This window comes from Desmodus rotundus, chromosome 9, assembly GCF_022682495.2.
Source record: "Desmodus rotundus isolate HL8 chromosome 9, HLdesRot8A.1, whole genome shotgun sequence".
Lineage (NCBI taxonomy): Eukaryota > Metazoa > Chordata > Mammalia > Chiroptera > Phyllostomidae > Desmodus > Desmodus rotundus.
The window spans coordinates 93,801,616-93,825,438 of record NC_071395.1 but is presented as its reverse complement, the minus strand read 5'-3'; the positions used below and the strand labels follow the sequence as shown (position 1 = coordinate 93,825,438).

Genomic DNA, 23,823 nt, shown 5'->3' with positions numbered 1-23,823 from the left:
TGTTTCAGGCGTCTGTCGGTGCTTGGGAGAAAACTCAGTCAGAAAGGGAAGGTGGGCAGGGAAGGCCTCAATGGGGATGTGACATCCGGAAGACTTGCAGGAGGCAAGGGAGGAGGCACCTGGAGCCAGCCAGTGTTCAGGCTGGAGCAGGAGCAGGAGGAGGAGGAGAAAAGGGAGAGGGAGGGGGCAGGAAGAGGCAGTGTGTGGGGGTGAGGGGGATCCTCGAAGTAGGATCTCGTGAGGATGCTGGTCTTGAGCATGAGCGACCAGGAGCCCCCAAAGGGACTTTGCTTTGCAGAGCAGAGGCTGCAGGGTCGGGGAGCAAGGGGCGCAGTTAGGAGGCTGCTGCCGTGGTCTAGTTGCTGACCGGTCAGAAACAGGACATTCGAGGAAGAGGAGGAAGGGTGAATCCGAGGCTCTCTGGCCCTTGCACTTGGGAGCTGTCAGTGAAGCCCCACCAGCACCGCCCCCTGCCCCTGGAGTGCCTCTCTGATGGCTTTTGCCTCTGAAGCCCTGAGAGGGAGTGAGACAAGGAGGGGCTGCGTGGGGAGTAGAGGGTTGGGAAACCAAGGGAGAAGAAAATAGGGGCTCCATGGGTGGGCTCCAAGCCAGGCTAGGTCCCCAGTGCCAGGGACTGAGGGGCCCAGGCTCTGAGGCCTCCTCACTCAGAGCAGGACTGTATTTTGGAGGAGCATGAGCCTTGACACGCAGGGGAAGGGGACAAGAATGGGTCTTGCTGGGTGAAAAGGTGCCTCCCCGCCCCCACCAAGGCCCAGGGCCAGGATGGTGTGGGGACACCCTCTCTAACAGGCTCCGTGGGCTGGAGTGCGCAGCAAGCACACCGGGACTCCATTACCCAGGGTGAGAAGCCCTGGCTTGCTGCGGGCTTGGGGGGCAGCTGGTTGGAGGAGGTGACCCCTAAGCCTTCTCCCACCCTGATTGCCTCAGAGTCCCTGACCACCCCTCAGCTAAGCCTGGGAAGAGGGAGAAAGGGCTGCTCCCCCCTCCATATGAGCTTCCCCTCCCTTTTCCCCTTCGTGACCAAGAATAAGCACCCCCTCCTTTCACTGGTGACCACACAGCAGTGGGTGGCTGGCGAGGGAGATTGGTATTGCTGTCACCATGGCAACAGCAGGCAGCCTGTGTCAGCAGGGGGTATGTGGACACTGAACCTGTTCTCTTTGGTTCCCACGAAGCCTGCAAGGGATCTAAGATCTAAGTGCCTGCCCCCCCCCTCCAGCTCAGGGCTCTCAGAAGTCCCAACCACCCCATTCCCCCACTTTTCCCCCACCTCCCACCCAGTCCCTGCCCTCAAGGCAACATTCAGTAAGTTTCGGGGCAGCAGAACCAGGAAGTCCCAGCTCTTTGCAGGAGTCTAGGGGAGCTTGGCCTCTCTGACCCCAGGCAGAAGGCACACTGCCCTTCTCTACCCTGGACCCCACAACAACAATAATGAACCTGGCCAGTGGGGGCCAGAATGGGCACAGCTTGTCCAGGGCCCAGGGCTCAAGCCTCCTCCCAGCATTCCACCTGCCCTCCTGCGCCTGGAGGCTGGGGCAGGTGCTGTCAGCACACCACTCAAATCAAGGTCATTCCTGGCCAGTCATCTCAGGGGTGTGCAGCCAACCCCCCTGGAACTGGCCCCCCGCACCCAGGAGGCTGAGACTGTTGGGCAATCCCTCTCGCTATGCATGTTCTTGAGAGCCTCCCCTTCCAAGTAAATTCACTCCTTCTGTGGGGCCCCACAGCCCCCCACAGCGCACCTCTGGCTCCTAACACAGCTCTCTGAGGTGGTAGTGGGCTACCAGTGGCCCCCTTATTCAGAAAGAGGGCCCACCCACCCGCAGTCACTTCTCTGCCCCTCCTCGGCTCCTGTGGCCAGCTTTCTCCTTTGGCAGTTATCCGAGGGGCAAGGTGGGGTCTGCAGCGCCCTGTCCCACCCTGTCTCCACTGGCTGCTCTGTGTCCCCAGCAGGCCGTCTCTCTGGCCCCCTGTTTAGATTTGGCATCTGGGTAGGAACCAGGGCCTAAAAATATTCCCCGCATGTTTAGATGATTCTTGGAAAATAAACATCCCCATCTTGGCTCTTGGTTTGCACACTTGCTGGCCCTGCTTCCTGTGGCCCTGACCTGACCATGTGGGGGCAGGGGAGAGGGGTGCAGAGGGGCCCAGGGTCATGGGTGGCGGTGGTGGCAATACACACACACACACACACACACGCACCTGTAAAAGCGGCTGTGTCCCAAAACTCCAGGGGGTGCCTATGCTGAGACCACACTGTGACCAGCACCCTTGTGTGGTGTGACCCGAGGCTCTGTGCTTTCTATGTAGGTGATGGGTGGGCAGAGGAAGGGAAGCAGGTGGCCTTGCATCTGACTGGGCCTAGCTGTCCCCCGTCTCCTGCTGGTGACCCAGGGAGGAAGTCCAGGCCTATCTCCACGGGTGGGGCGCGGCTCCCGCACCTTGCATTGCACGCTTCTGGCCACCTCTGTTTGTTTATCTGAGAAGGCACAAAGGCATTATCTCCTCTAGAGACCGAGGACGTGTCCCAGGGCCCAGGCGCCCGCCCAGGGAGGGGCTTCCTTTGCAGGAGAGCTACAGGACAGAGAAGTTATAAGCCAGTTCCTTCCTCAGAGCCCTAGCCCCAGCTGAAACTGGACACGTAGGAGAAGGCTCTTCATATTCCAAGTGTTGGCTACTAAAAGGCCTGGGAGGACAGGAAGAGGGACAGGGGACAGGGAAGGGAGTTGTGTACATTTTGGAACAAGATTTAGTCTTTTAACAAACACTATTATTTCCTCTGTGTCAAGGGCTGAGGATTCAGGGCAAAAAAAACCCCAATCTGTGCCTTTCCTCCAAGACTCCTGACCAAAACGGCAGACACAGGGCACTGGTACCAGATCCACGAAATACACGCTGTCAAAGAGGCACAGTTATACTTGAGCGTGGGCCAGGGCCACGCAGGTCTGGCTCTGAGTGCTCTTCTACTGCTGACCAGTTAGTGAGGTAGGTGCCTTTGGCACTGTAATTCACCAGAGGCTCAGTTTCCTCATCTGTAAAGTGGGGATGACGGTGGCAGTTACCTCATAGAATTGCTGCAAAGATGAAACAAGATGCCTGGCCAAGGACATGTCTTCAATAATTTGTAGTTATCATCGTGATTCTTCTTTATTAGAGAGAACACAGAAGGATGGGTAGGGCCTACAGACGGGAGAAACTGGCCTCTCCTGGGGACGGTAGAGAACAGTGGGTGGGGGCTGGGATTCCGAGCGGCACGCCGGGTCACCTCTGTGGTAAGGAGCAGGTGCAGGTTGGGGTGGCAGCCTTCCTATGCTAAGAAGGAACTGCAAGACCCCTCGTGGGGGGCCACCTTCTCCGCTCAGACCCTTCCCCTCAGCACTCCACTCCACATTCACAGAACAGTCCACGGAGGCAGGCCTCCCAGCCTGACCTTTGCCCAGAGTTGCCTAAGGTCACCCAGCACAGCAGGGGGAGTCGAGGGAGCAGGCTGAGGCCCAGGATGCCCTGCAGCTCTCCTGTCCCTGTCCTGTTGGGGTTGTTTCGGCTGGGGACCAGTTTTCCTTTTCACTTTCCTCTGGCCCTTCCCCTTCCCAAGCAGCTGCAGGATTCCCGGTGTACCCTCTGCTGCGTCCCTCTCTCTGTCCCTGGCTCTGTCCCTGGCTGCCTGCCAGGAGGCTTGTCCTGTCTGGATTTGCTGCAGTCTTCCCCTCCCCAGCACGCACATGGTTTGCACCCACCTGGGGTTACCAGATCAATTTGAATTTCAGACCAACAACACTGCTTTTAGTGTTAAGGATATCCCCCACGTTCCATGGTGCATACTTATACTAAATCATTATTTGTTGTTTATCTGAAATGGAAATTTCACTGGGCGTCCTGTATGTGTATTTACTGGGTCTGGTGACCCTCCCCCTATCCCAACCACCTCAGGGAAAGAGACCAAGAGAAAAGGGGGGACAAAAGATAGGCCAAGACTGCCACCACTACCTCCTCCTCTTGGCTGTCTCCCTCTCCCTCCAGCTGGCCACACGTTCCAGGAACTGAGAGTGAACTGGGGTTTCCCTCCTGGGATGGTTGACCCTGTGGGGAGGGCAGCTGGAGCAGGCCCTCTGCTTGTGGGTTTTCTCCCATTTTCCAACATCTTAGGAGAGGCCATTGCCAAGGAAATCTCTTTTTCCTGCTCCTGGGGTCTCTGAGACCCAGGGCCTCACTGAGCAGGAGGTGCAGGGCTCCTTTCCTGCAGCCCAGCTGCTAACCACCATCCCAGCCCCCTCTCACAGAAGGGAACCTTCAGATGGCACCTGGCTGCTGCTCCAGGTGGGGTGAGAAGGCTCCCAATGCCAGGGTTTTATTTCCAGACAGAGGAGAGGCTGGGTAGGCGCAGGACCGCCTCAGGGAGCAGGGCAGGAAGAGTGGGGTGCAGATGCCTGCAGGCAGCTGGGTCCCTCTCTATCCAATTCCTTCCACCTGGTAATCTCCCTGATCTGTTTCACTACCTTTGGTCCTCATGATTTGCATATGTGTTGTTAGGCCACGCCCTTTATAAGGTACTTTACACGTTATTTCATTTACTCTGACAGCAAACTCGACAACGTAAGTTCCCAGTGGAACAGCCTCTTCAGGACAGCCAGGGTTCTCATGTTTTGGTTACTGCTAATGGTGGACACTGTGACGCAAAGGCTTGTCCTAGCTGTCCCCCCTTCAGCAGTTGGCCTCTCCAGGGACAGGAAACCTCTTCACTCAAGGTCACATTCCTTTCTGCGGAGCCCCAGCCAGTGACTGATCCGTGTGGGACTCCAAAGGGCCTTTCCAGCTTCAGCACCCTCTCTGTAGGGCCAGTCGAGGCCATACATGGCCGTCCCACTTCTCCCCCTGCTCAGGCCTGTTCACCTCCTGCAGCTGTCAGTCCGGGGGGCATTCCTTAACACACAGCCCGTCAGCTTCCTGGGGAAGCCAGCCTGCAGGACGAAGGCACATCGACACCCAGAGAGCAGAGAGCACTTAGTAGGCTCTCCATCAATGCTGGGTTGGGAGAACCCTGGGGAAGGCATGGCTAGTCCTCACTCGACACAAATAACAGTATATTTACTCAGATAAAAACTACTTGACACGCTTCCTGTCTTAATCTTTAGACTACGCTTTGAGTCGGGCACTTCTATTTTCTCCATTTTCAATGAGGAAACGAAATACAGGGGACCCAAGGCTCGCGAGTAGTAGGATTTGGACCCAGACAACTTGATGCTAAAGCCCACCCTCGGATTATCACCATCCTCTGCCATTTTTCTGAAGGAAACAGGCTTAGAAAGTTATGGAACTTGCTCCTTAAGAGCCTGAGAGTGGCCTGCGAAGCCTGCAGTCCTGCTGCTTCTCTTGGACGGAGGGCTGCTGGCCTTGAAGGGCTTTGAAGGAGTGTTCACGGGGGAGTGGGGCTGCAGAAATCCCCAAGCCACCCAGAGATCCTGGGGACACAATCTGTGTTCTAGACCTGTCCCTACCCACCTTGCGGCTCTTCACGTGAGGTCCACACACCATCTGAAACCCAGCTGGACAGAGACTCCTCTGTGAAGCCTTCCGCAGTCTCTGCCCACCTCTCCTCCTTCCCCACCACGGCCCCCTGAAGGAAGACTGGAGGATCAATCACATCTTAAGTCATCAGAGTGTGGAAGTGCCAGGATGGGACTGGCCGCCCAGAGGGGAGGTGGCAGCAAATGTTTGCAGGATGAATGAATAAAAGGAAAAAAATGATAACAAAGCAGGCACCCCGCCAGGGCTGGAACTAAATATTTACCTTGTCTGTTGGGCAATCCTGAGGGACGAGCCTGGTTTTCCAAGTTCTATTTATGCCGGCCTGTATTCAGTGACCGACACAATTGATCTGGTTTTCTTACAGCTGGAGCAGCTGTTTCCGCGTGTGGGGCCTGCGTATACAAGGTGCTTAATCCTCAGCTTCCGCTGTTCCCCAGCATCGCTGTCTTCCTCAGAGCGTGTGCCTCCTAATCCTTGGGCCTGGCCTGGTGACAATCTCCATGAGGCTTCAAGTCAAACTGGGGCTTCACTCTAGTCCAGTCATGGGGTTGAGCCGTACTAGGAAGTGCTTGGAGCGTGGTAGGACAGACTTGCCTGGGTCCAAGTGAAGCTTCAGAGTCATGGGGGAGAAGGATTTGGAGTTCAGTGTGGCATCTATCAGTCAAGCCTCTGGGATTCACACTGGGGTCAGAGGGAAGTGCATTTGGCACATGAAAACGGAAAGAGCAATTTCATCACTTCTTTGGGAACACTCTAGTGGAATCCGAGGGACCAGCGAGTAATTCTGACCCTGGTGCCCAGGCTGTGAGGGGAGGCCTGGGAGGCAGGAGTAGTATTGTGTGAGGGGTACCCAGAAAATTGGGTGGGCTTGCCCAGCAGGCACTGTTCAGGATTCTGAAAGCAGAAAGAGCTCATTGAAAATATATTCGAGATACCCTCTGGGGGCTTACATCAACAGAGGGACAGTGGGCCTGTGCGGGGATAAGAGTCAGAGCCGATGAAACCTGTGTCATCACAAGGAGTGGCCAGAGCAGCACGGCCAGCAGGAAGCTTTCACGAGAGGCTGCTGTGTGGGATCTGGTGCTGGTTTAAGTTCAGGGAGTGGGGCCCGGCTGGCCTGCGCTCAGAGGAGGAAAGGATTTTCTCGCAAACTATCCATGCAAACAGGATTGCAGATGGGAAGTTTCATCCAGGTCTCTGCCGGGGGTGCTCATGATGCCGCCTCCAGAGGGCCATTCACCGGGCAGCAGAGCTGGCCCTGGGTTTCAGCATTTGTTTTCAAATTGGTTATGAAGTTCAGATTTTCCTCCAAATTTATATTGGTTAGTTCCCTAGAATCCAAATTAGGCATTTTCTCCCTCTCTCTCTTTTCCTTTCTCTCTCTCTCTAGCTCTTTTTTTTTTTTTTTTTTTTTTTTACATATGTCAGTTTTGGATTGAGGCCTAGCATTCCCATTATCATCATAAAGGAGAAGTGAGCAGACCAAAGTCGGGTTCATGAGGCCTGGGGGAAAGCAAATGGGCTGCCTCTTGCTGCCTCTGCACAGCCAGGACTGAATGGAAGGCAGCTGAGGAGTCCGCCTGCTGCGTCACAGGCCTGTCAAGATGGCCGGATGGACATGTGGTATTTGATTTACGGCCTGGGTTTATGGGTGCAAACACCTGGGTATAAACAGTAAGACTCAATTGTTATCCCTCCCTTCCCAGGAAAGGGCAGGAAGGAAAAGGCCTCAGCTTCAGGGAGGAGGCATTGTCCTGGGGTGGGGTGGGGGGATATTAAACGACACAGGTAACCTGGTAACCAGTTCTGGTGGGGGTGGGGCGGCGTGCAGTGGGGAGCACGGGAATCTCACGGCTGCTGTGACTGGTGGCTGCCTCCCCAAGAACAGCTCATTAAGTCCTTGTCTTTCCCATCCTGCCTCTGGAACTACCACATCCCTGCTAAATCCCCGATAAGGTACTATCAGACACTTCAAAGTCCAGTTTGGAGTGGGAGGCCTTGACCTGACCCAGATTCTCTCCTTCCACCCTCTGCAGTCCCTCCTCCCCTTCTACACCTCCTCTCTTCCTTCTGTCCAGCTCCTAAGGTCCCTGGGCCAACAGAAGTGAAGAGAACAAGTGTAGGGTGTCAGTTACCGTGGAGTCACTGCCTGGCTATTTGCTCTCGAGTTTCTCATCCTCTGGGAAGAGGTCAAGGAGGCTGCTTTCGGAACACCCACTTCCTCCCCTTATGTAACAAGACTGCATTTGCGTTAAGCGTTCAGTTATAAAGAGGTTTCATGTTCATGCTCTCATTCAGTGCTTATAGCACTATAAAGTAGTCAAGGGCCCATGACTCTCATCCCTTGTCAAAGACAGGTCACTGAGGCTCATGGTGACAGATTGTCTCGTTGGAGTTGCTGGGTTGTGGGCTACAGACTCCAGTTCAGGGGCAAGTGCGGTGGTGGAGAAGCAGCCACGTTAACCTTGGTCTGAATCCTACCTGTATCCGTGTGACACTTTGGGCAAGAGACTTAATCTTCCTGAGTCTCAGTTTCCTCAGAGAGCTGGGGTGAGCAGTACATAATGAATGAAAAGTACCTAGCCTGGGGGCTGGCAAATACATGTCCATTCAATGTCTAAGTGCTCTCTTCAACTTCTTTTTTCAGTTCCAAGTGCAGGACTAACTTTTATGTCACTTAGTCGGAACTGTGGGTGACAAAGAGGGTGCTGTAATAAATCTAACACGACGGACCTCATGGAGTGATCTGGGCATAAATCACTAACTGGGCAGGACGGGGTGAGTAGTCATACCCCAGGCCTATAACCTTTTTTAGTAAAAGGTTTATCTTAGCCCTGTCTATTGTTTTTGTGCATCTAGTGACTCACTTCTGAAATACTTCTTTGTCATATATTCTTTTGAACTGGTGTTTCAGGATTCTTAGGATATATTCCCAGAAGTGGAATCACTGGGTCAAAAGGCAGGGCCATTTTAAATGTTTTGAGGCAACACCATTCCACAGTAGCCACACCAGTCTGCATTCCCACAGCAGTGCACTAAGGTTGCTTTTTTTCCGCATCTTTGCCAGCACTTCTTGCTTGTTGATTTATTGATGATGGCCATTCTGGCAGGTGTGAGGTGCTATCTCACTGTGGTGTTAATTTGCATCTCTCTGATGATTAGTGATGTTGAGCTAATATGTCTCTGGGCCATCTGTATGTCCTCTTTGGAGAAGTGTCTACTCAGGTCCTTTGCCCTAATTGGATTGTCTTCCTGGGGTTGAGTCCTATAAGTTCTTTATATATTTTGGAAATTAAACCCTTATCAGATTTATCATTGGCCAATATGTTCTCCCATACAGTGGGTTCCCTTTTCATTTCGATGATGGTTTTTTTTAGCTGTGCAGCTTTTTAATGTGATGTAGTCCCATTTGTTTATTTTTTTCCTTCATTTCCCTTGCCCTGGGAGATACATTAGCAAGAATATTGCTACACAAGATATCTGAAATTTTTACTGCCTATGTTTTCCTCTAGGGTTTTTATGGTATCATGACTTACATTTAAGTATTTTATCCATTTTGAATTTGTTCTTATGTATATTCATAGCATTATTTACAATAGCCAAGATCTGGAAACAGCCTTAGTGCCCATCAGTAGATGGGTGCATAAAAAACTGTGGTACATTTACACAATGGAATACTACGCAGCAGTAAAAAAGAAGGAACTCTTACCTTTTGCAACAGCATGGATGGACCTGGAGAATATTATGCTAAGTAAAATAAGCCAGTCAATGAAAGATAAATACCACATGATCTCAGTTGTATGTGGAACTTAATGAACAAAATAAATGAGCAAAAATAGAATCAGAGGCATAGAATCATGGAACAGACTGACAGCTGGAAGAGAGGAGGGGGGAGGTGGCAACTGGTTGAAAGAGGGTGAAGAGATTAGGCAAAGAATACAGACACATGATCCATGGACATGGACAACAGTTTGGGGATTGCCTGAGGGAGTGGGGGGGCTGGATGGAGAGGGAAAAAGGAGGACAATTGGGACAACCATAATAGCATAAACAATAAAATATAATTAAAAAATAAAATAAACATTATTTTTCAGACCCTGGGAAGCATAACCATGCTGATGAACACATAATCTTAACAATCCTATAATCCAGCCCCCACCTTACTTTCTCCCACCTTCATGTAACTCTTTACATTCCTTCTTTAAATCCAAGTGCATAAAAGAAACTGCAAACAGTCATTCTCTGAAGCATTTTTCTCAGTCAGTTGAGGTCTTCCTTCCAGGCATATCCTCTGTTGGGCCCAAATAAACTCTAATGAACTCATCAAAAATTTTCTACAAGTTTGAATGTTCTTATGTCAATAGCATTCAGCAAACATTTGATGTATGAGTGATAAACTCTGCCTCTCCCTTTCCCATCTGTCCCAAAGTGAGAGGATGTTTACAGCTCCAAGTCCGAGGGAGCTCTGCAAACAAGGAGTGGCAGCAGTAACTTTCTCCGACTGACACAATGAAAGGCCACAGGCCCCGGGGCTGGCTCCCTAAAGAAGCCCAGCCCCAGGTGCTACCTGTGGTCTCTGCAGGGAGGAAGGCTGACTGGCCTTCACCCTAGTTGGCTGGCTTTTCCTCCCCACACAGATGTACTGAGAGTAGCAAAATGGTTTGGCAAGATTCACTCTGCTGCCACCACAATTTCCAGCACACCAAACAAGGAGAATCTCTCCTGTTGCTGGGAACAAGTGTCTGGGAGCTCCTCGGGCTTTGCAGTAACACTGCGTGACCAACCTTCTGAATGCTCAGAGGTCAAAGGTACTGTAGTGGACGTTTGACCCAGAGTCCTCAAGGTTGATTAAGCAGCAACTCATCGCTTACTCTTACTTCAACCCGAGCAACTCCAACCCCTCTGTTTGAAGTATCAGTCCTTCAGATTAAATGTAGTTGGAAGAAAGGATCCAGTCCCAACATTTTCAAAATACAAGCTGGCCTAATGCAACCCCTTCACTATTCACAATGCAGAGGAGATGAGTGACCTGCTCAAGGTCACACAATGTGCAAGGAGTAAAGCAAACATCGTAGACTATATTCCTAGTCCATTGTTTTCTGTGGTGTCATTCACGACTGCTCTGAAGTTGGGGCTCTAAGCAGCTTCTGACGACCACAGGCATTTCCTGATCCTTACTGGGAGGAGACTCCTTGCTCACCCCCAATTTGGAAGTCCCCTACTTCCAGTGGGATCTATTATCCCAGTGAGCAGTGGGATTTAACCATGAACAACAGAGGATCTTGCTGTGAACTGAAGAAGAAGACCCCTCACCTCCCCACCCCCCACCTTCCCTGTGGCTCCCAAGGCCTTGGATATCTCCACCAGCCCACTCTCCTTTGTGGGTCCTCCTCACCCTGTTCTCTAGGCCACACTCAGCTGTGACTGGCCTCCTCTCTCTGGCATGCTTTCTCCTTTTCCAAGGCCCTTTTAGTTTTTCTCCTACCTCCTGCCTGATTCCCTTTCCCTTTTTCCTCCAGTTACTTGATCTTCTGGGAGCATTTTAAGCCTGATATCCATCTGTGTTCTTCTTGGGCTTGTGGCAAGGTCCAAAGTTCATTAACAAGAAAAATTTCAACAAAAGTGGATTGCGTGTAAGAAAAACAGAAAAATTACAGCTAAAACATTTGTTTATATTAAAATGGTCTTCAATAGATTAGTGTATACTTAAGTAAACCACACGTAAAGGTTTCACCACCATACCAACATACTTGACAAGGTGAAACCCTTATAACTGGTCTGACCTTCAAAAGCCTGGGCAACATGTTCTGCCTGCCTGTTGTCTCCTAATACTCTCCTCGTGCACCTTCAACTCAGCTCAGACAGGCCTGTACAACCTCTGCAATGCACCACCTCTGCTCCCTTGTCTGTGTAGATGGCTTGACTGTTTTGCCTTCTTCTGATAACAAAATGCTAATCTTACTTCATGGTGCAGCTCACTTCCTTTCCCATTTGGTTTTCCCTAAGTACTTTGTCAACTACTGTCTAATGCCCTCAGTCAGCACTTCATCAGAGACAATTATACCTAGGGAACTTTGGTTAATTACTGTAACACCTCCTTACCTGTGTGCATATGCTTATCATCTTTCCCTAACTAGACTGGAAGTAACGATTCATTCTCTGTAGGAGTGGTTTCCATAAATGCAAGCTAGCTGCCAAAGATCTTCCCCAAGGAACTTATTAAAATGCAGATTCTTGGACTGCATTGGAAGATGAATTCGTAAATCTGGGTGTAGGTAACCCTAGAACACAGGTACAATATAACAATGGGTGGGACCCTGGAATCAGTACATTTAACAAGCACATTTTACAATACTGATAAATTGCCAGGTGGGGAACTGCTGTTCCTGGAGAATCTAACACAAATCTCTGTACCTCCTATGTGCTCACATGTTAGCTATATTCTTCTGGGCTGATAATTAACTAGATCATAACAGTATAGTTATATTTTACCCATGTTGTTTCCCTAGGTGAGGAAGGAATACTATTGATACCTAATAGGTGTCAGGCTTAATGGGCTCAAAGTCCATGAACTTTCTACTTACCAGAGGGCATAAGCTGGTGGCTTGTAACTGGCTTACAGATAGGTTTTATTTGGACAGTACCATGTTTGACCTTTATGACAACAATGGAGCCTTTAGATGGGCCCTAGAACTCACCATAGTCCCCTCTAGTCCCATTTGCATTCATGTCTGGACCTGCTTTTCTTACACTCTGTTCCCAACCTGGTCCTTATAGGCCTCCTGAGTTTGCAACTCTTGCATTCTCTCTCTTTTTTTTAAAGCATATTTTATTGATTATGCTATTGCAGTTGTCCCAATTTTCCCCACTTCGACTCCTCTGCCTGGTTCCCCCCTTCCCTCCAGCAGTCTTCCCCACCCCCCCTTAGATCATGTCTATGGGTTATGCATGTAAGTTCTTTGGCTTCTCCATTGCCTATACTGTTAACATCCCTATCTATTCTGTACCTACCCAATTCTGCTTCTAGATCCCTAAACCTTTTCCCCTATTCTCCCCCTTTCTTCTCCCAGCTGATTACCCTCCAAATAATCTCCATATCTATGATTCTGTTCCTGTTCTAGTTGTTTGCTTAGTTCATTTATTTTTTTAGGTTCAGTTGTTGATAGTTGTAAGTTTGGTGTCATTTTAATGCTCATAGTTTTGATCTTCTTTTTCCTAAGTAAGTCCCTTTAACATTTCATATAATAAGGGTTCAGTGATGATGAAATTCGTTAACTTTACCTTGTCTGGGAAGCACTTTATCTGCCCTTCCATTCTAAATGACGGCTTTGCTGGATAGAATGATCTTGGTTTTAGGTCCGTAACATCACTTTGAATATTTCTTGCTGGTCCCTTCTTGCCTGCAAAGTTTCTTTTCAGAAGCCAGCTGATAGTCTTATAGGTACTCCTTTGCAGGTAGGTAACTCTCTGCCTTTCTCTTGCTACTTTTAAGATTCTCTCCTTATCTTTAACCTTTGACATTTTAATTATGATGTGTGTTGGTATGGACCCCTTTGGATACAACTTGTTTGGGACTCTCTGTGCTTCCTGGATTTGTATGTCTATTTCCTTTGCCATTAGGGAAGTTTTCTTTTACTATTTTTTTCAAATAAGTTTTCAATTTTTTGCTCTTCTTCTGGCACCCCTATGATTTGGATGTTGGTCCTTTTGGAGATGTCCCAGAGTTTTCTTAAACTCTCCTCGTTTTTTTGAGTTCTTGTTTCTTCATTTTGTTCTTGTTGAATGTTTATTTCTTCCTTATGTTCCACATCGTTGATCTGAATCCCAGCTTCCTTCCATACATTGTTGGTTTCCTGTAGATTTTTCTTTATTTCGCTTAGTAGAGCCTTCATTTCTTTCCTTATGCTTTTGCTATATTCAGTGAGATCTTTGAGCATTCTGACCACCAGTGTTTTGAACTCTATGTCTGATAGGTTGGCTATCTCCACATCACTTAGTTCTTTTACTGAGGTTCTGTCCTGTTCATTCATTTCAGCTGTATTTGTTTTTCTGCTTGTATCGGCAGCCTCCCTGTGTCTGTACTAGGTAGAGCCGTCTTGATTCTATTTTAGTGTACCTGTTAAGTTGTATGGGGCACAGCCTTGGGTATTCACTAGGGCAGGGCAACTGTGGCTCCATGTGGGGGAGGGGTCGATGAAGTAACAATGCCGATGCTGGCTGACTTCTAGGCGCTTGCCTGGCCCTTGCCCCATTTCCAGTCACTTCACCCACTTCGTGTGTGTGACTAGTGCCATTTTAGCTGCTGTCCTGGTTGTAATTCCCAGGGTGGGTGGGTTTGCACACATTTGTGCTCTCCTGAGAAACCAGCAGTATCTTCTGCTGCCCTAATGCCCACTGGGTTTATAGCCAGAAGTTAGAGGCTTTCTTTTCCCCAGCACTGGGGCCCTGGGTCATGTGGTCTGGCCTGGGGCTGGGCTTGTTTGCTCACAAGGTGTCTCCCTGATTTTTATACACCATATATGAATGTGGGGCTGCCCATTCACCTGCACCATTGCCTAGTCACCTCTCCACCCCTGGCTCGCTGCCACCACACCAAGTCCTCTCCACCCCGACTCCTGTCTCTGTTCCTCCTATCCATCTGGATGAATATAGCTTCTTTAAATCCTTGGTTGTCAGATTTCCATACAGTTCTGGGTGTTTTTCATTTTTAAGTTAGTTGTGCTCCTTCTTATGGTTGTGCAATGAGCGAGATGTCTATACCTGCATCTTGACCAGAAGCCACAGCTTTTGCATTCTTATTTACTATCTTGCTTCCCACTGCTCAGGATGTTTGGTAAACCTACAGACAGCCCCTTTGTATTCTGTCTTGTATGGGTCTCTAATCATAGAGCTGTGTGCATTTTTGACATTGTGATTTCAATAGTAAGGAACCTGCTGGTATATCATCAAGGAAAATGGGGACCTTTGCTCCTTAAGGTACACATTCTGGCTCTGGCCTAGTAAAATTCTATGTTTCATCTTTAACATAATTAAGGAAATGTGGCAATTCACCTACTTGCTCCAATGGGATCTGCCATTAAGGAACCCACAGTGAACAATGCCACCAAGTGGAGATTCCATGGAGAATTGCTACCCTTAGCCAGAGAGGCTGGGAGACTGAAGACCTCTCTCAATTTACAGGGCCATTCAGAAACAGGAAACAAAATGCTTACCCATCTCCATACGCTGGTTCTTTTCAAGGCAGATGTTTTAAAAAGCCAGAAACACAGGCTGGCACTTTAGCAGCTGTGCTTTCTGATGACATTTTGGATCCTTTTTCTTTTTTTTCCGTTTTCTTAAACAAACTACCACTGCTACTGATTCGACATGTTTCCTTCTATACATTTTTTAATGTGTAGTCCTGTTTTTGGAAAATGCGAGCAGAGAGCTATTAAATTCTTTTAACATCAGTATAGCAAGGTAGTTAAAAAAAAATGTATTTGAAAAACAGGATTGAGCCCTGGCTGGTGTGGCTCAGTGGATTGAGTACCAGCCTGCAAAGCAAAGGGTCTCTGGTTCAATTCCCAGTCAGGGCACATGCCTGGGTTGTGGGCCAGGTCCTCGATGGGGCAACCACACATTGATGTTTCTTTCCCTCTCTCTTCTCTCCCTTTACCTCTGTCTAAAAGTAATAAAATCTTTAAAAAGAAAAAAAAGAGAAAACAGGATTGAATCTCATGGGGATAAGATTTCACATTCACTGAGCACTTACCAAGAAACTGTACCAGGCATTTATATTTCATTTATTTAATATAAGCCTGAGAGGTAGGTATTCTAATTTTAAAGATTTTTTTAAAAAAAGATTTTATTTATTTTTAGAGAGAAGGGAAGGAGGGAGAGAGGGAGAGCAACATTGATGTATGAGAAATACATCGATCGGTTGCCTCTTGCATGCCCAGCTGGGGACCTGGCCCACAAACCAGGCATGTGCCCTGACTAGGAATCAAATCGGTGACCTTTGGGATCACAGGCTGGTACTCAATCCACTGAGCCACACCAGCCAGGGCAGTATCCTAAGTTTAAAGGTAGACAAATAGGGGCTAAGGGTGAAGGACCTCCAGCTCTAAATCTTTGGCCCTCTTCAATGCTGCCAACTGCCTCTTTGGCGACCCACCAGAGAAACAGCCCTGGTTTCTCAGAATCATTTTGAGACATTACACAAATGAGGTGTCTTACTTTTCTTCAGGTTATCTCAGTTCACCACCTGCTCTCTACCCTTTTCCCCCACCCCCTTCAACACCTTCCAAGAAATTTTCTAACAGGGATGTGAGCAAAGTTTAAATCAATTTACCTGGTCAGTGTAGGTATCTTGTTCTACGTCAAATACAGTTTCCATTATTTCAGAGACAGAGCATCTACTCTCTAAGCGAGGGAGGTATTATTCAAGTAGGGGAATTAAAACATGGTCACGGAGAGAAAGGCTAAAGAATTTGACATTTTTGGTGTTAACTTGTATAGAGGAGAAAGAGCACATAGATGCATCACAGTATTTAATTTGTTTGGATAATAGTTACAGATAAACAGGTACACTCCATATACAATTACCAATACTTTTTTATACAGTTCATATTTTAGTACATCAACACTATTTTATTTACACTCTATTTATGTACATTAACATCTTTCTAAAGTCAGTGCATTGTCAACAAGTTTTATACAGTAATTTACAAGGTGAATGTAGTTAATAGTTAATTTAATAAATTTTCTGCTAGTCATGAATTAAAAAAATTAATTACAACCAATATAACAAACACAGATCAAACATTAGTAGATTGTGCTACCTGTTTAAATAAAATATCTGCAAGGAAATTATTTAAAATCTTCCATCTTTTCATGGGACTCGCCTGGGTAGGAATGGATAGATTTTATATATTGAAAATCATGAAACTATAAAGTCTACATTTTGTCTGACTTCATCATATTATACCATTTAGGCCACTCCTTCCTACTTGCAGTTATAGTCTTCTGAATAGGGTTTCAACTTAGAAAGCCATGGAACCTTTCCAAGTGCTATGAGAAGAACTGGGTAGCAACTGGCCTCAGATATCAGAACACAAATGCTAAATTACATGGGTATCTACTGTCTATGAGGAAGGGAGGGAAATGGAATCTGACAATTAATGAGAATCAACTTCTAGGGTCCAGGTGAATACAAAAAGACTGAAAAAAAAAGTTAGATATTTACTTTGAATATATATTTTAAACAACACAAGAAAAAAAACGCTGACTGAAATAAATAACATTTATATTTTTGTTCCAGTTTTGAATTATCAGAGGAAAAAATAAACTGAACAAAGAAACATAACTTTTGATGACCACTACTATGAAATTAAAAAAAGACAAACACCAAAATTAAAAAAAATGGACATGCAAAGAAAACAGGAGTTTACTTCTAAAACCACCAATTTCATTAAAAATACACACTATCAATGTTTGAGATGCGTTTTGTTTTTAAACTTAATATGATGGGGAAAAATACCCCATTCAGTTAATTTATAGCCCTTATAGCCATCAAATATGAACAAGTTTTGAAAAGTTCATTTGTATGTACTCTCTCCTTTTTTAAAGTGCAAAACAAAGAAACAAAGTAAAATACCACTAATTGTGAAACACCATTTATCTTTAATGCCATTTTCCCTCTCAGAAGCTCTTTGTGCAACACATGCAAGTGAAGATGGTGCAAATGTTGGCAACTACCCTATCACACTCAGCAGTGGGTGTGGAATACATTTTTGAGGACACTTAAAATATCCTCCAAAGTAAGATGCCTCTATCTGGAGGGCCATTTTAGCTGCATTTCCCAGGATGCTTTTTTTTCTTTATAGTGTCTCCAACCAAGGCCCTGGGTAGAAGGCACACAGCCCTAAGAGGTTCTCCCTTTCAGACTGACTGACTATATATGGCTCTGCCACCATGACTGGTTGTGTCTCCAACAAAAACACAACAAAAACAAAAAAGACATAAAAAGTGGGAAACGCTTTAAAAAATAAATTGAAAAATCTGTGTCCATGCCATAAGAATCCTTTGCACACCTTCATGATCTTGCTTTCTCCATCTTGTCAATACAATGGAATAAAACTTCAGGAAAAAGGAGGTAGCGTTATCGTGTCGTCCCCAGACAACACTATAATTTTTTGTTTTACTTTGACTCCAAGGAAATTCTTAGTATTTTGTTATGATCATTGGTAAACTCTATACTCACTACATATTTCTTCACATCTGAACAAGCACAATTTAGTTCTTATTTGGTCCCAGGTGGCTGGTGCCAAACCCTTTTGTTTACAGGCTAACGGTCGACTCTGCCTGAAAGTTCTCTACCAGAGAACTTGTGTGAGACACTTCCAAACCAATTTATTACTACTGTTATGTTAACTGCTATTACTTTAATTAGGATTTTTATTTTGTGCTTCAGGGTCACAGGATAAAATAACTACATTTAGCTTGCCTTTCAGTGATGCTTTTGCCAAATGTTAGCCACAGGGAGTCATCTCTCTCACCACCAGCCTGTCTAGCAGCCAGAGCGGTAGCTTTACTGTAACACACAGTACTTTTTGTAATCAGACTCAAAGTCTTCGTCCATGCTGCTTGTGTCTGCCATCTTTTTGCCGTCAATCTTTGGCAGAAATTGTGCATAGTCTATCCCCTGCTGCTCATAGAAAAGAATGTAGGCAGAGTCGGTGTCAATTTCATCAGGGTGAAGTTCCTGAAGGGACAAGAAAAGCCTTAAATAAAAAAGCCATCTCTTGGCTCGCTCCTAATCCTTGCCAGGAAAGGGAGGACCAACACTCCTTAATTACTAAACCTGTTTGCTTCAATTAGCTTAATATTTTGGCTGTCTCATAACTGCCCCTGAAATAAACCCCATTATTTTCAGTATCTGTTTTAGGGAAAATATTGTGACTACAGACAAGTTAAAAAGAATGACCAGAATCCCCTATCAAACCCTAATAGCTCAAAAGACGAGAACTTTTCCCCCTTACTACTCACGTTTTCATTCTCTCCTCTGCATATCACTTTTGTCCCTTTAATACTAACGGTATTTAGATACTGCTTCAAACAGAAAATTCTATTTCTATTTAGGAGTAAGGACATTATTTCAACAAATATCCCCTAGAACTGTTGATATTTCTGTTTATTTTATTCAAAGAGTGGGGATATTTACCTTACAGCTGCTGTCATTGTAACAGTACCACTTGCTGTTTGGGTTTTTGGCATAAGTGACATAATGGCCCCCGCCCAGAATTCCTGAATGGCACTGCAAGAGAGAAGAAAGTGGAAGTATATTAAAAGCAAAATTCAAAATTTAAAAGCTCCAAACCTAAAAATTTTATAGTTGTAATTATTCTTTTAGAAAGCAAAAATTCCTTAGGAACGCACAATTGTGAATAACTTGAACCTACGACTCCAGTTATAATGATTACATAATTATTCCCCACATTACTCTGTGAGCGTCTTGAATTTTATCCAAAAGGCCAAGATACCTGCTGCTTACTTTGTCTATCACCAAGCTCAATGCCTAGCAAATAAGCAAGCCCTGAAAAAGTGATGAATGAATAATGAAGATGAACAAAAAAACCCACTGAAAAATGCAGATCATTCTGAAAACCATACAACAAACCACTCACCGAAATTGCATATAGATTATAAATAGGCTTAACGTGGGTATCTTCTCTTTGGTCATCGGTGCTGTCTTCTTCACTGTGGTTTTCAAGTTGCCCATTGCTGTAGCCATTGCCATATGCCTCATGTTCATAAAGAAATCCATTGGCCAAAGCTACTTCATGGTCCTGAGGGGTGACCAACTCAGGTTGGCTGCCCCCCAGTGCGTGCCCTCGGCTCAAGGCATCAGCCAGCTCACAGACTTGCCCAGCCCCATTGTCTTTGCTGGCTTCCAAGTTCTCCTTACTACTCGACAGTTTATTTTTGCTGCCGATCTGGGGTAGCCGGAGCCTCCCTTTGCTCCTCCCTAAAGTCCGTGGGCTGCTGTTAGGACTGCTGTTTTTGCTGCAGGGACAGCTGGTTCCACTTTTCCTTGATGAAGAAGGTGAACCTGTCAAAGGGAGAAGGAAAGATTCATAAAATACAAATGCCACAAGTTAAACCTGCCACCAAATGTTAATTTTGAAACCACCTTCACAAGTATACATATAAAGGTAAAGACGAGAGTCCTGACTTGCTACTTTTTAGTTCCTATTATGTAACCAATAAGTTACATTCTTGTCTTCCTCAATGCCAGGCCCTGAAAATGCAGCAATGTCCTGAAAATGTAAATTACCATGCAGGAACTTAGAAAATAGTGGAAAGGTGATTTAGGTTAGATTCAGTTTAAAATATTATTATTTAGACTAAGGACCTAAGGAGTTTTACAAATACATATTCTTCTCCTTTGTAAAATTAGATTAAAAAGTACAACCACCAATTATTAAGCACTTACTATTGCTAGGCATGGTATTGGAAACTCTATTATCTCCGCCTCTCACAACAGTACTATAAGGTCTTAAACTTTTTGGTCATAGCCTTGCCTACTTCCTTCCATACGCTTAAAAATTGCTGATCCTCTAGAACTTCTGTTTTATGGGTTATATCTATCAATATTCACCATATATAATATACAAAGACACATTTCACTGATGATATCATCCTATCATGCTAGCTGTGACCTCACTGCACACTTGTGAGAGAACAACAGTGAGAAGTATTTTTATGAAAATAGTTTTGGGTCTCAGGGACTCCACAGGGGTTCCTGGACCACACTTGGAGAACCTCTGCCATAGGCAACTAGGATGACAGCTACCATTCATGTTCACTGTATGTCAGGCATTATGTAAAGTGATTCACTCCTGACATATGAAATCCTTGCACTCTGTCAATTTAGTATTATCTCCATTTTACAAATGAAAAAATAGATTTAGGGAGGCTGTATGTCTTACTAAAAGTCATATAGTTCACATTTAGATAGGTGTGATTCTAGGTAAGTTTGTTCCATCTTGTTAAGCTGTTGCTTGAGAGTGGAAGGGAGAGGGAAGCATGCAGCCTACAGGGGTCCCAGGGAAGCTCCCCTCAGGGCGATGCCTGGGCTTCATGAAGTCCCCCTAGGTTTCTTCACCTTTAGGGCTACTGATGATGTTTGCGCTGAGTGAGGATGGGCTCTTACTCAAGAGCCCATCCTCTTCCCCTGCTGAGTTCTGCACATCCACTTTCTTCATCTCTCCTGCTGGAACCCTGGTCTCAGAGAGGTCATCCCCCTGGGGTGTGAGTGGTTTCCGTTGGCAGAGAACTGGGTCTCTTGGTACCAAAAAAGCACTAGGGTCAAAACTTTCACGAGGAAATTTAACAATTTTCTGTGATTTTATCCATCGGCCATTTACAAATTGAAATCGTTTAAGGTGAATAATCTGGAGAAGAAAAGGTAGAAAACACTTGGGTTAAAGGGTTCTGAAGATACAAGAAAAGAATTTATTTTATTATGTAACACAGTTGAGCCACTGTCCTTTCACTCTATGGCTAACATGGTAATCTCCCTAATTCCATAGCCTGTGTATATCTCTTTCTAAATTTATTCAACATCCTTGGAGCCTATATTTGCATGTCCTCCTCTGTTTTCTGGGTTCATGACCCCCACTGACTTCTCTCTCTCTCTCCAATGTCATACATAATTCATTCATGAACACTCTCTAAGGAGACTAGTGAATGCCCCAGCATTCTTCTTCCCTTCTGAGTTTCAATCCCTAGAGCTAGCTAACCAATGTTATTAATTACTTGTGCATTCTTACCTGGGAGTTGTTCTGGATTAAGAAAAAAATAAAACCCTACATTCACAATCTTTCAGAGTAGTAGAAAGAAGACATGAATTAAAAAACACACAGAAAAAGATATCTGGTTAAAAGATACCACTGCCTTACAATTCCACTTGTTATGATACTGCCACCCTTAAGGAAAAAGCTTTCTTAAATGAATAGGAAGATTTGCCACTTCAAACTCTCCTGACAAACAAGAGTCTCCTAATCCATGAAGGGAGAAGGCAGAAGTAAATCAAATTCAAAAGAACACATAAGCCCTGTTGCAATTGTGTACTTGTGCATACACACTTAACTCAGCAGTGTGCTGTCGCCATGTGACCAAGCACAATGCCAACTGGAGGCTCCAGGCTGAGTTGCTTTTCTATAGACCAATAAGGATGAGCCTGAAGCTTCCTCTCCCCCTAGAGCCAGAAATGCTCACCAGGTCTGTATGACTTTTCTCTCCTTTTTAGGCTGTCTGCTCTTTAGCAGCATGAAGGAGCAAATATCTGTAGAACAATTCATCTCTGTGTGCACAGCAAAAGTGTTTTAAGCATTACTGCAGAGAGGATTTTATACTCAAAAACAACAAAAACTATTTATTTATGATTTATTTCCTTTTTGCCAGACTCTTGCTCTCTCAGAGGCAGGACTGTGACATACCAAGATGGGGGGGAGTCTCCAGAGATCCAGCTTCTTGGTTGCCAAGCAGTGGGTCTTACACTTGGAGCAGTAGTACATCTCATTTTCCCCTAGCTCCTCCTCACTGGTGAAAGCACGGAGACAGCTGTCCAGGTTGATGGGCTCAGCTTGTGCTCGCCGACTCTGTTCCACACTCTCATGCTCATCTACAACCTAAGTGGAGGGAATAGGAAGAATGGGGGGAAAGGGGCGGGGGAGGGAAGGAGGGAGTTTAAAATGGTCACCTGGTTATGCATCATCCTCTAGGTGATTCACCCTTGTTTTATTCTACATGAAGAAAAAGAAAATACAACCCAGACTAAAAGTCTTTGAGCAAATACAGCATCTATACATTTATTCACAAGCATCACATCAATAATATCCCAGATTAAATTTCTATTTATATGACCATAGCTCTTGAAAAACTTCTGAATGGTTCAAAATGATGGAAACAAAAAGAAATTAGAAATTGCTTATTTATTTTACAATTCTGAAATCCTAAAACAGCTTACATATGAGTTGGCCTTCAAGCCAGGGGTGTTCAGATTAGGTCTTTTATTTTTTAACTAGAAAGAATATTATTAGTATTCTGCAGGCTTTACAGAGGCTAGAGAAATAATATCACTGGAACACAGATGCCAGATCTGAATTAAATAAGAAAGGTACAGAAAAGCTCCCCATGAGAAAACAATACACAAGAACGTTAAACCCCACAGGTTACAACTCATTTGCATATTGATACTATATAGCACAGAGTTATCAGAATACAATGTGTATCATTACCTATCTCCCTACCTCAAGGGGCCTCTTTATCTGAGACTGCAATAAAAGAACACTAGGCTCAAAGAGCCGAATTTTGTTGAGAAGGCCCCAAATACCTGCCAAACTTCTGTGGTCTTGTTAACCAACAGGCTAGGCTTTGGAGCAAGAAGATGGTAGGTATAAGAAAGGAGAGACAGCAACAGGGGGTAGGTGTGTAAGGCTGTGTGTTGGAGGCGGCGTGGGGTCAGGAGGAGGGAGAGAGGTAGGGGCCTAGAATGCAACAGAAAAGAAAGACTTTTTCCCTCTCTGATACTTGGCTGTCACTTAATAAGCAACCAAAAACCATGGTGAGGGAGGCATAGTATGAGGAGTATGAATGCTACCGTGAGACTTCACACAGGGATCTTTTCATCCCAGGGTGGAGTCTGGAATACAAGTCCAACAATAAATGCTCTCTTTGTGGCAAAGGTCACACACACGTCCATAACTCCCATAATTACTCCTCCCTTCAAAAGATGAATTGGTTCTCTTTGCCTGAGGCAATTTCCCTTATGTTTCCCTTCCTGAACTAACACTGGGAACAGTGGGCTCCCTACATTACAAATTAGCATTCTCAGGACAAGCAGTTTAGAATAGGTTTTTAGGGGTGTCATTTTCCTGACAGGAGAGAATGACTGAATCACAGGCTGCCAGATGCTTCTTTAAACTGTCGAGGATGAAGGTTTTAGCATTGTATCATCTGTTTTGAAAGAGCTCATTTAAAAGGGAGAACTTGAGGAAATTCCTTTGTTTCAGAAAGGGATATATGGCTTGATTTTGGGTCACTGATTTCTTTTCTGATATTAACTTTCATCATCTTTAGAGCTGGTCATCCAAGGGAAAAAATAACATTCTCAAAACAAACAAATATGCTGTATCACGGTTGTTGGAATTTGAGTAGGAAAAGAGATGTATCAAATTCAGTAGTGTTTCTTTTCTCATAACTGGTTAAACATTACCTCAATTAGCTCTCCCA

At 45.6% G+C, this 23,823-nt stretch overlaps 1 protein-coding gene across 2 annotated transcripts in view; it reads right to left on the bottom strand.

The window, feature by feature from the left end:
* Nucleotides 1-16,063: 16,063 nt before the first annotated feature.
* Nucleotides 16,064-23,823, bottom strand: part of USP32 (ubiquitin specific peptidase 32) — a 137,493-nt gene continuing 129,733 nt past the window's right edge. For both annotated transcript variants that reach the window (XM_024572877.3, XM_024572879.3), the window contains exons 30-34: nucleotides 22,029-22,220; nucleotides 20,693-20,981; nucleotides 19,212-19,636; nucleotides 18,749-18,841; nucleotides 16,064-18,289 (exon numbers count right to left, since the gene is read on the bottom strand). In XM_024572877.3, coding sequence (XP_024428645.2) covers nucleotides 18,116-18,289; nucleotides 18,749-18,841; nucleotides 19,212-19,636; nucleotides 20,693-20,981; nucleotides 22,029-22,220 — 1,173 coding nt within the window. In that variant the 3' untranslated portion in view covers nucleotides 16,064-18,115. The remainder of the gene's footprint in view (nucleotides 18,290-18,748; nucleotides 18,842-19,211; nucleotides 19,637-20,692; nucleotides 20,982-22,028; nucleotides 22,221-23,823) is intronic.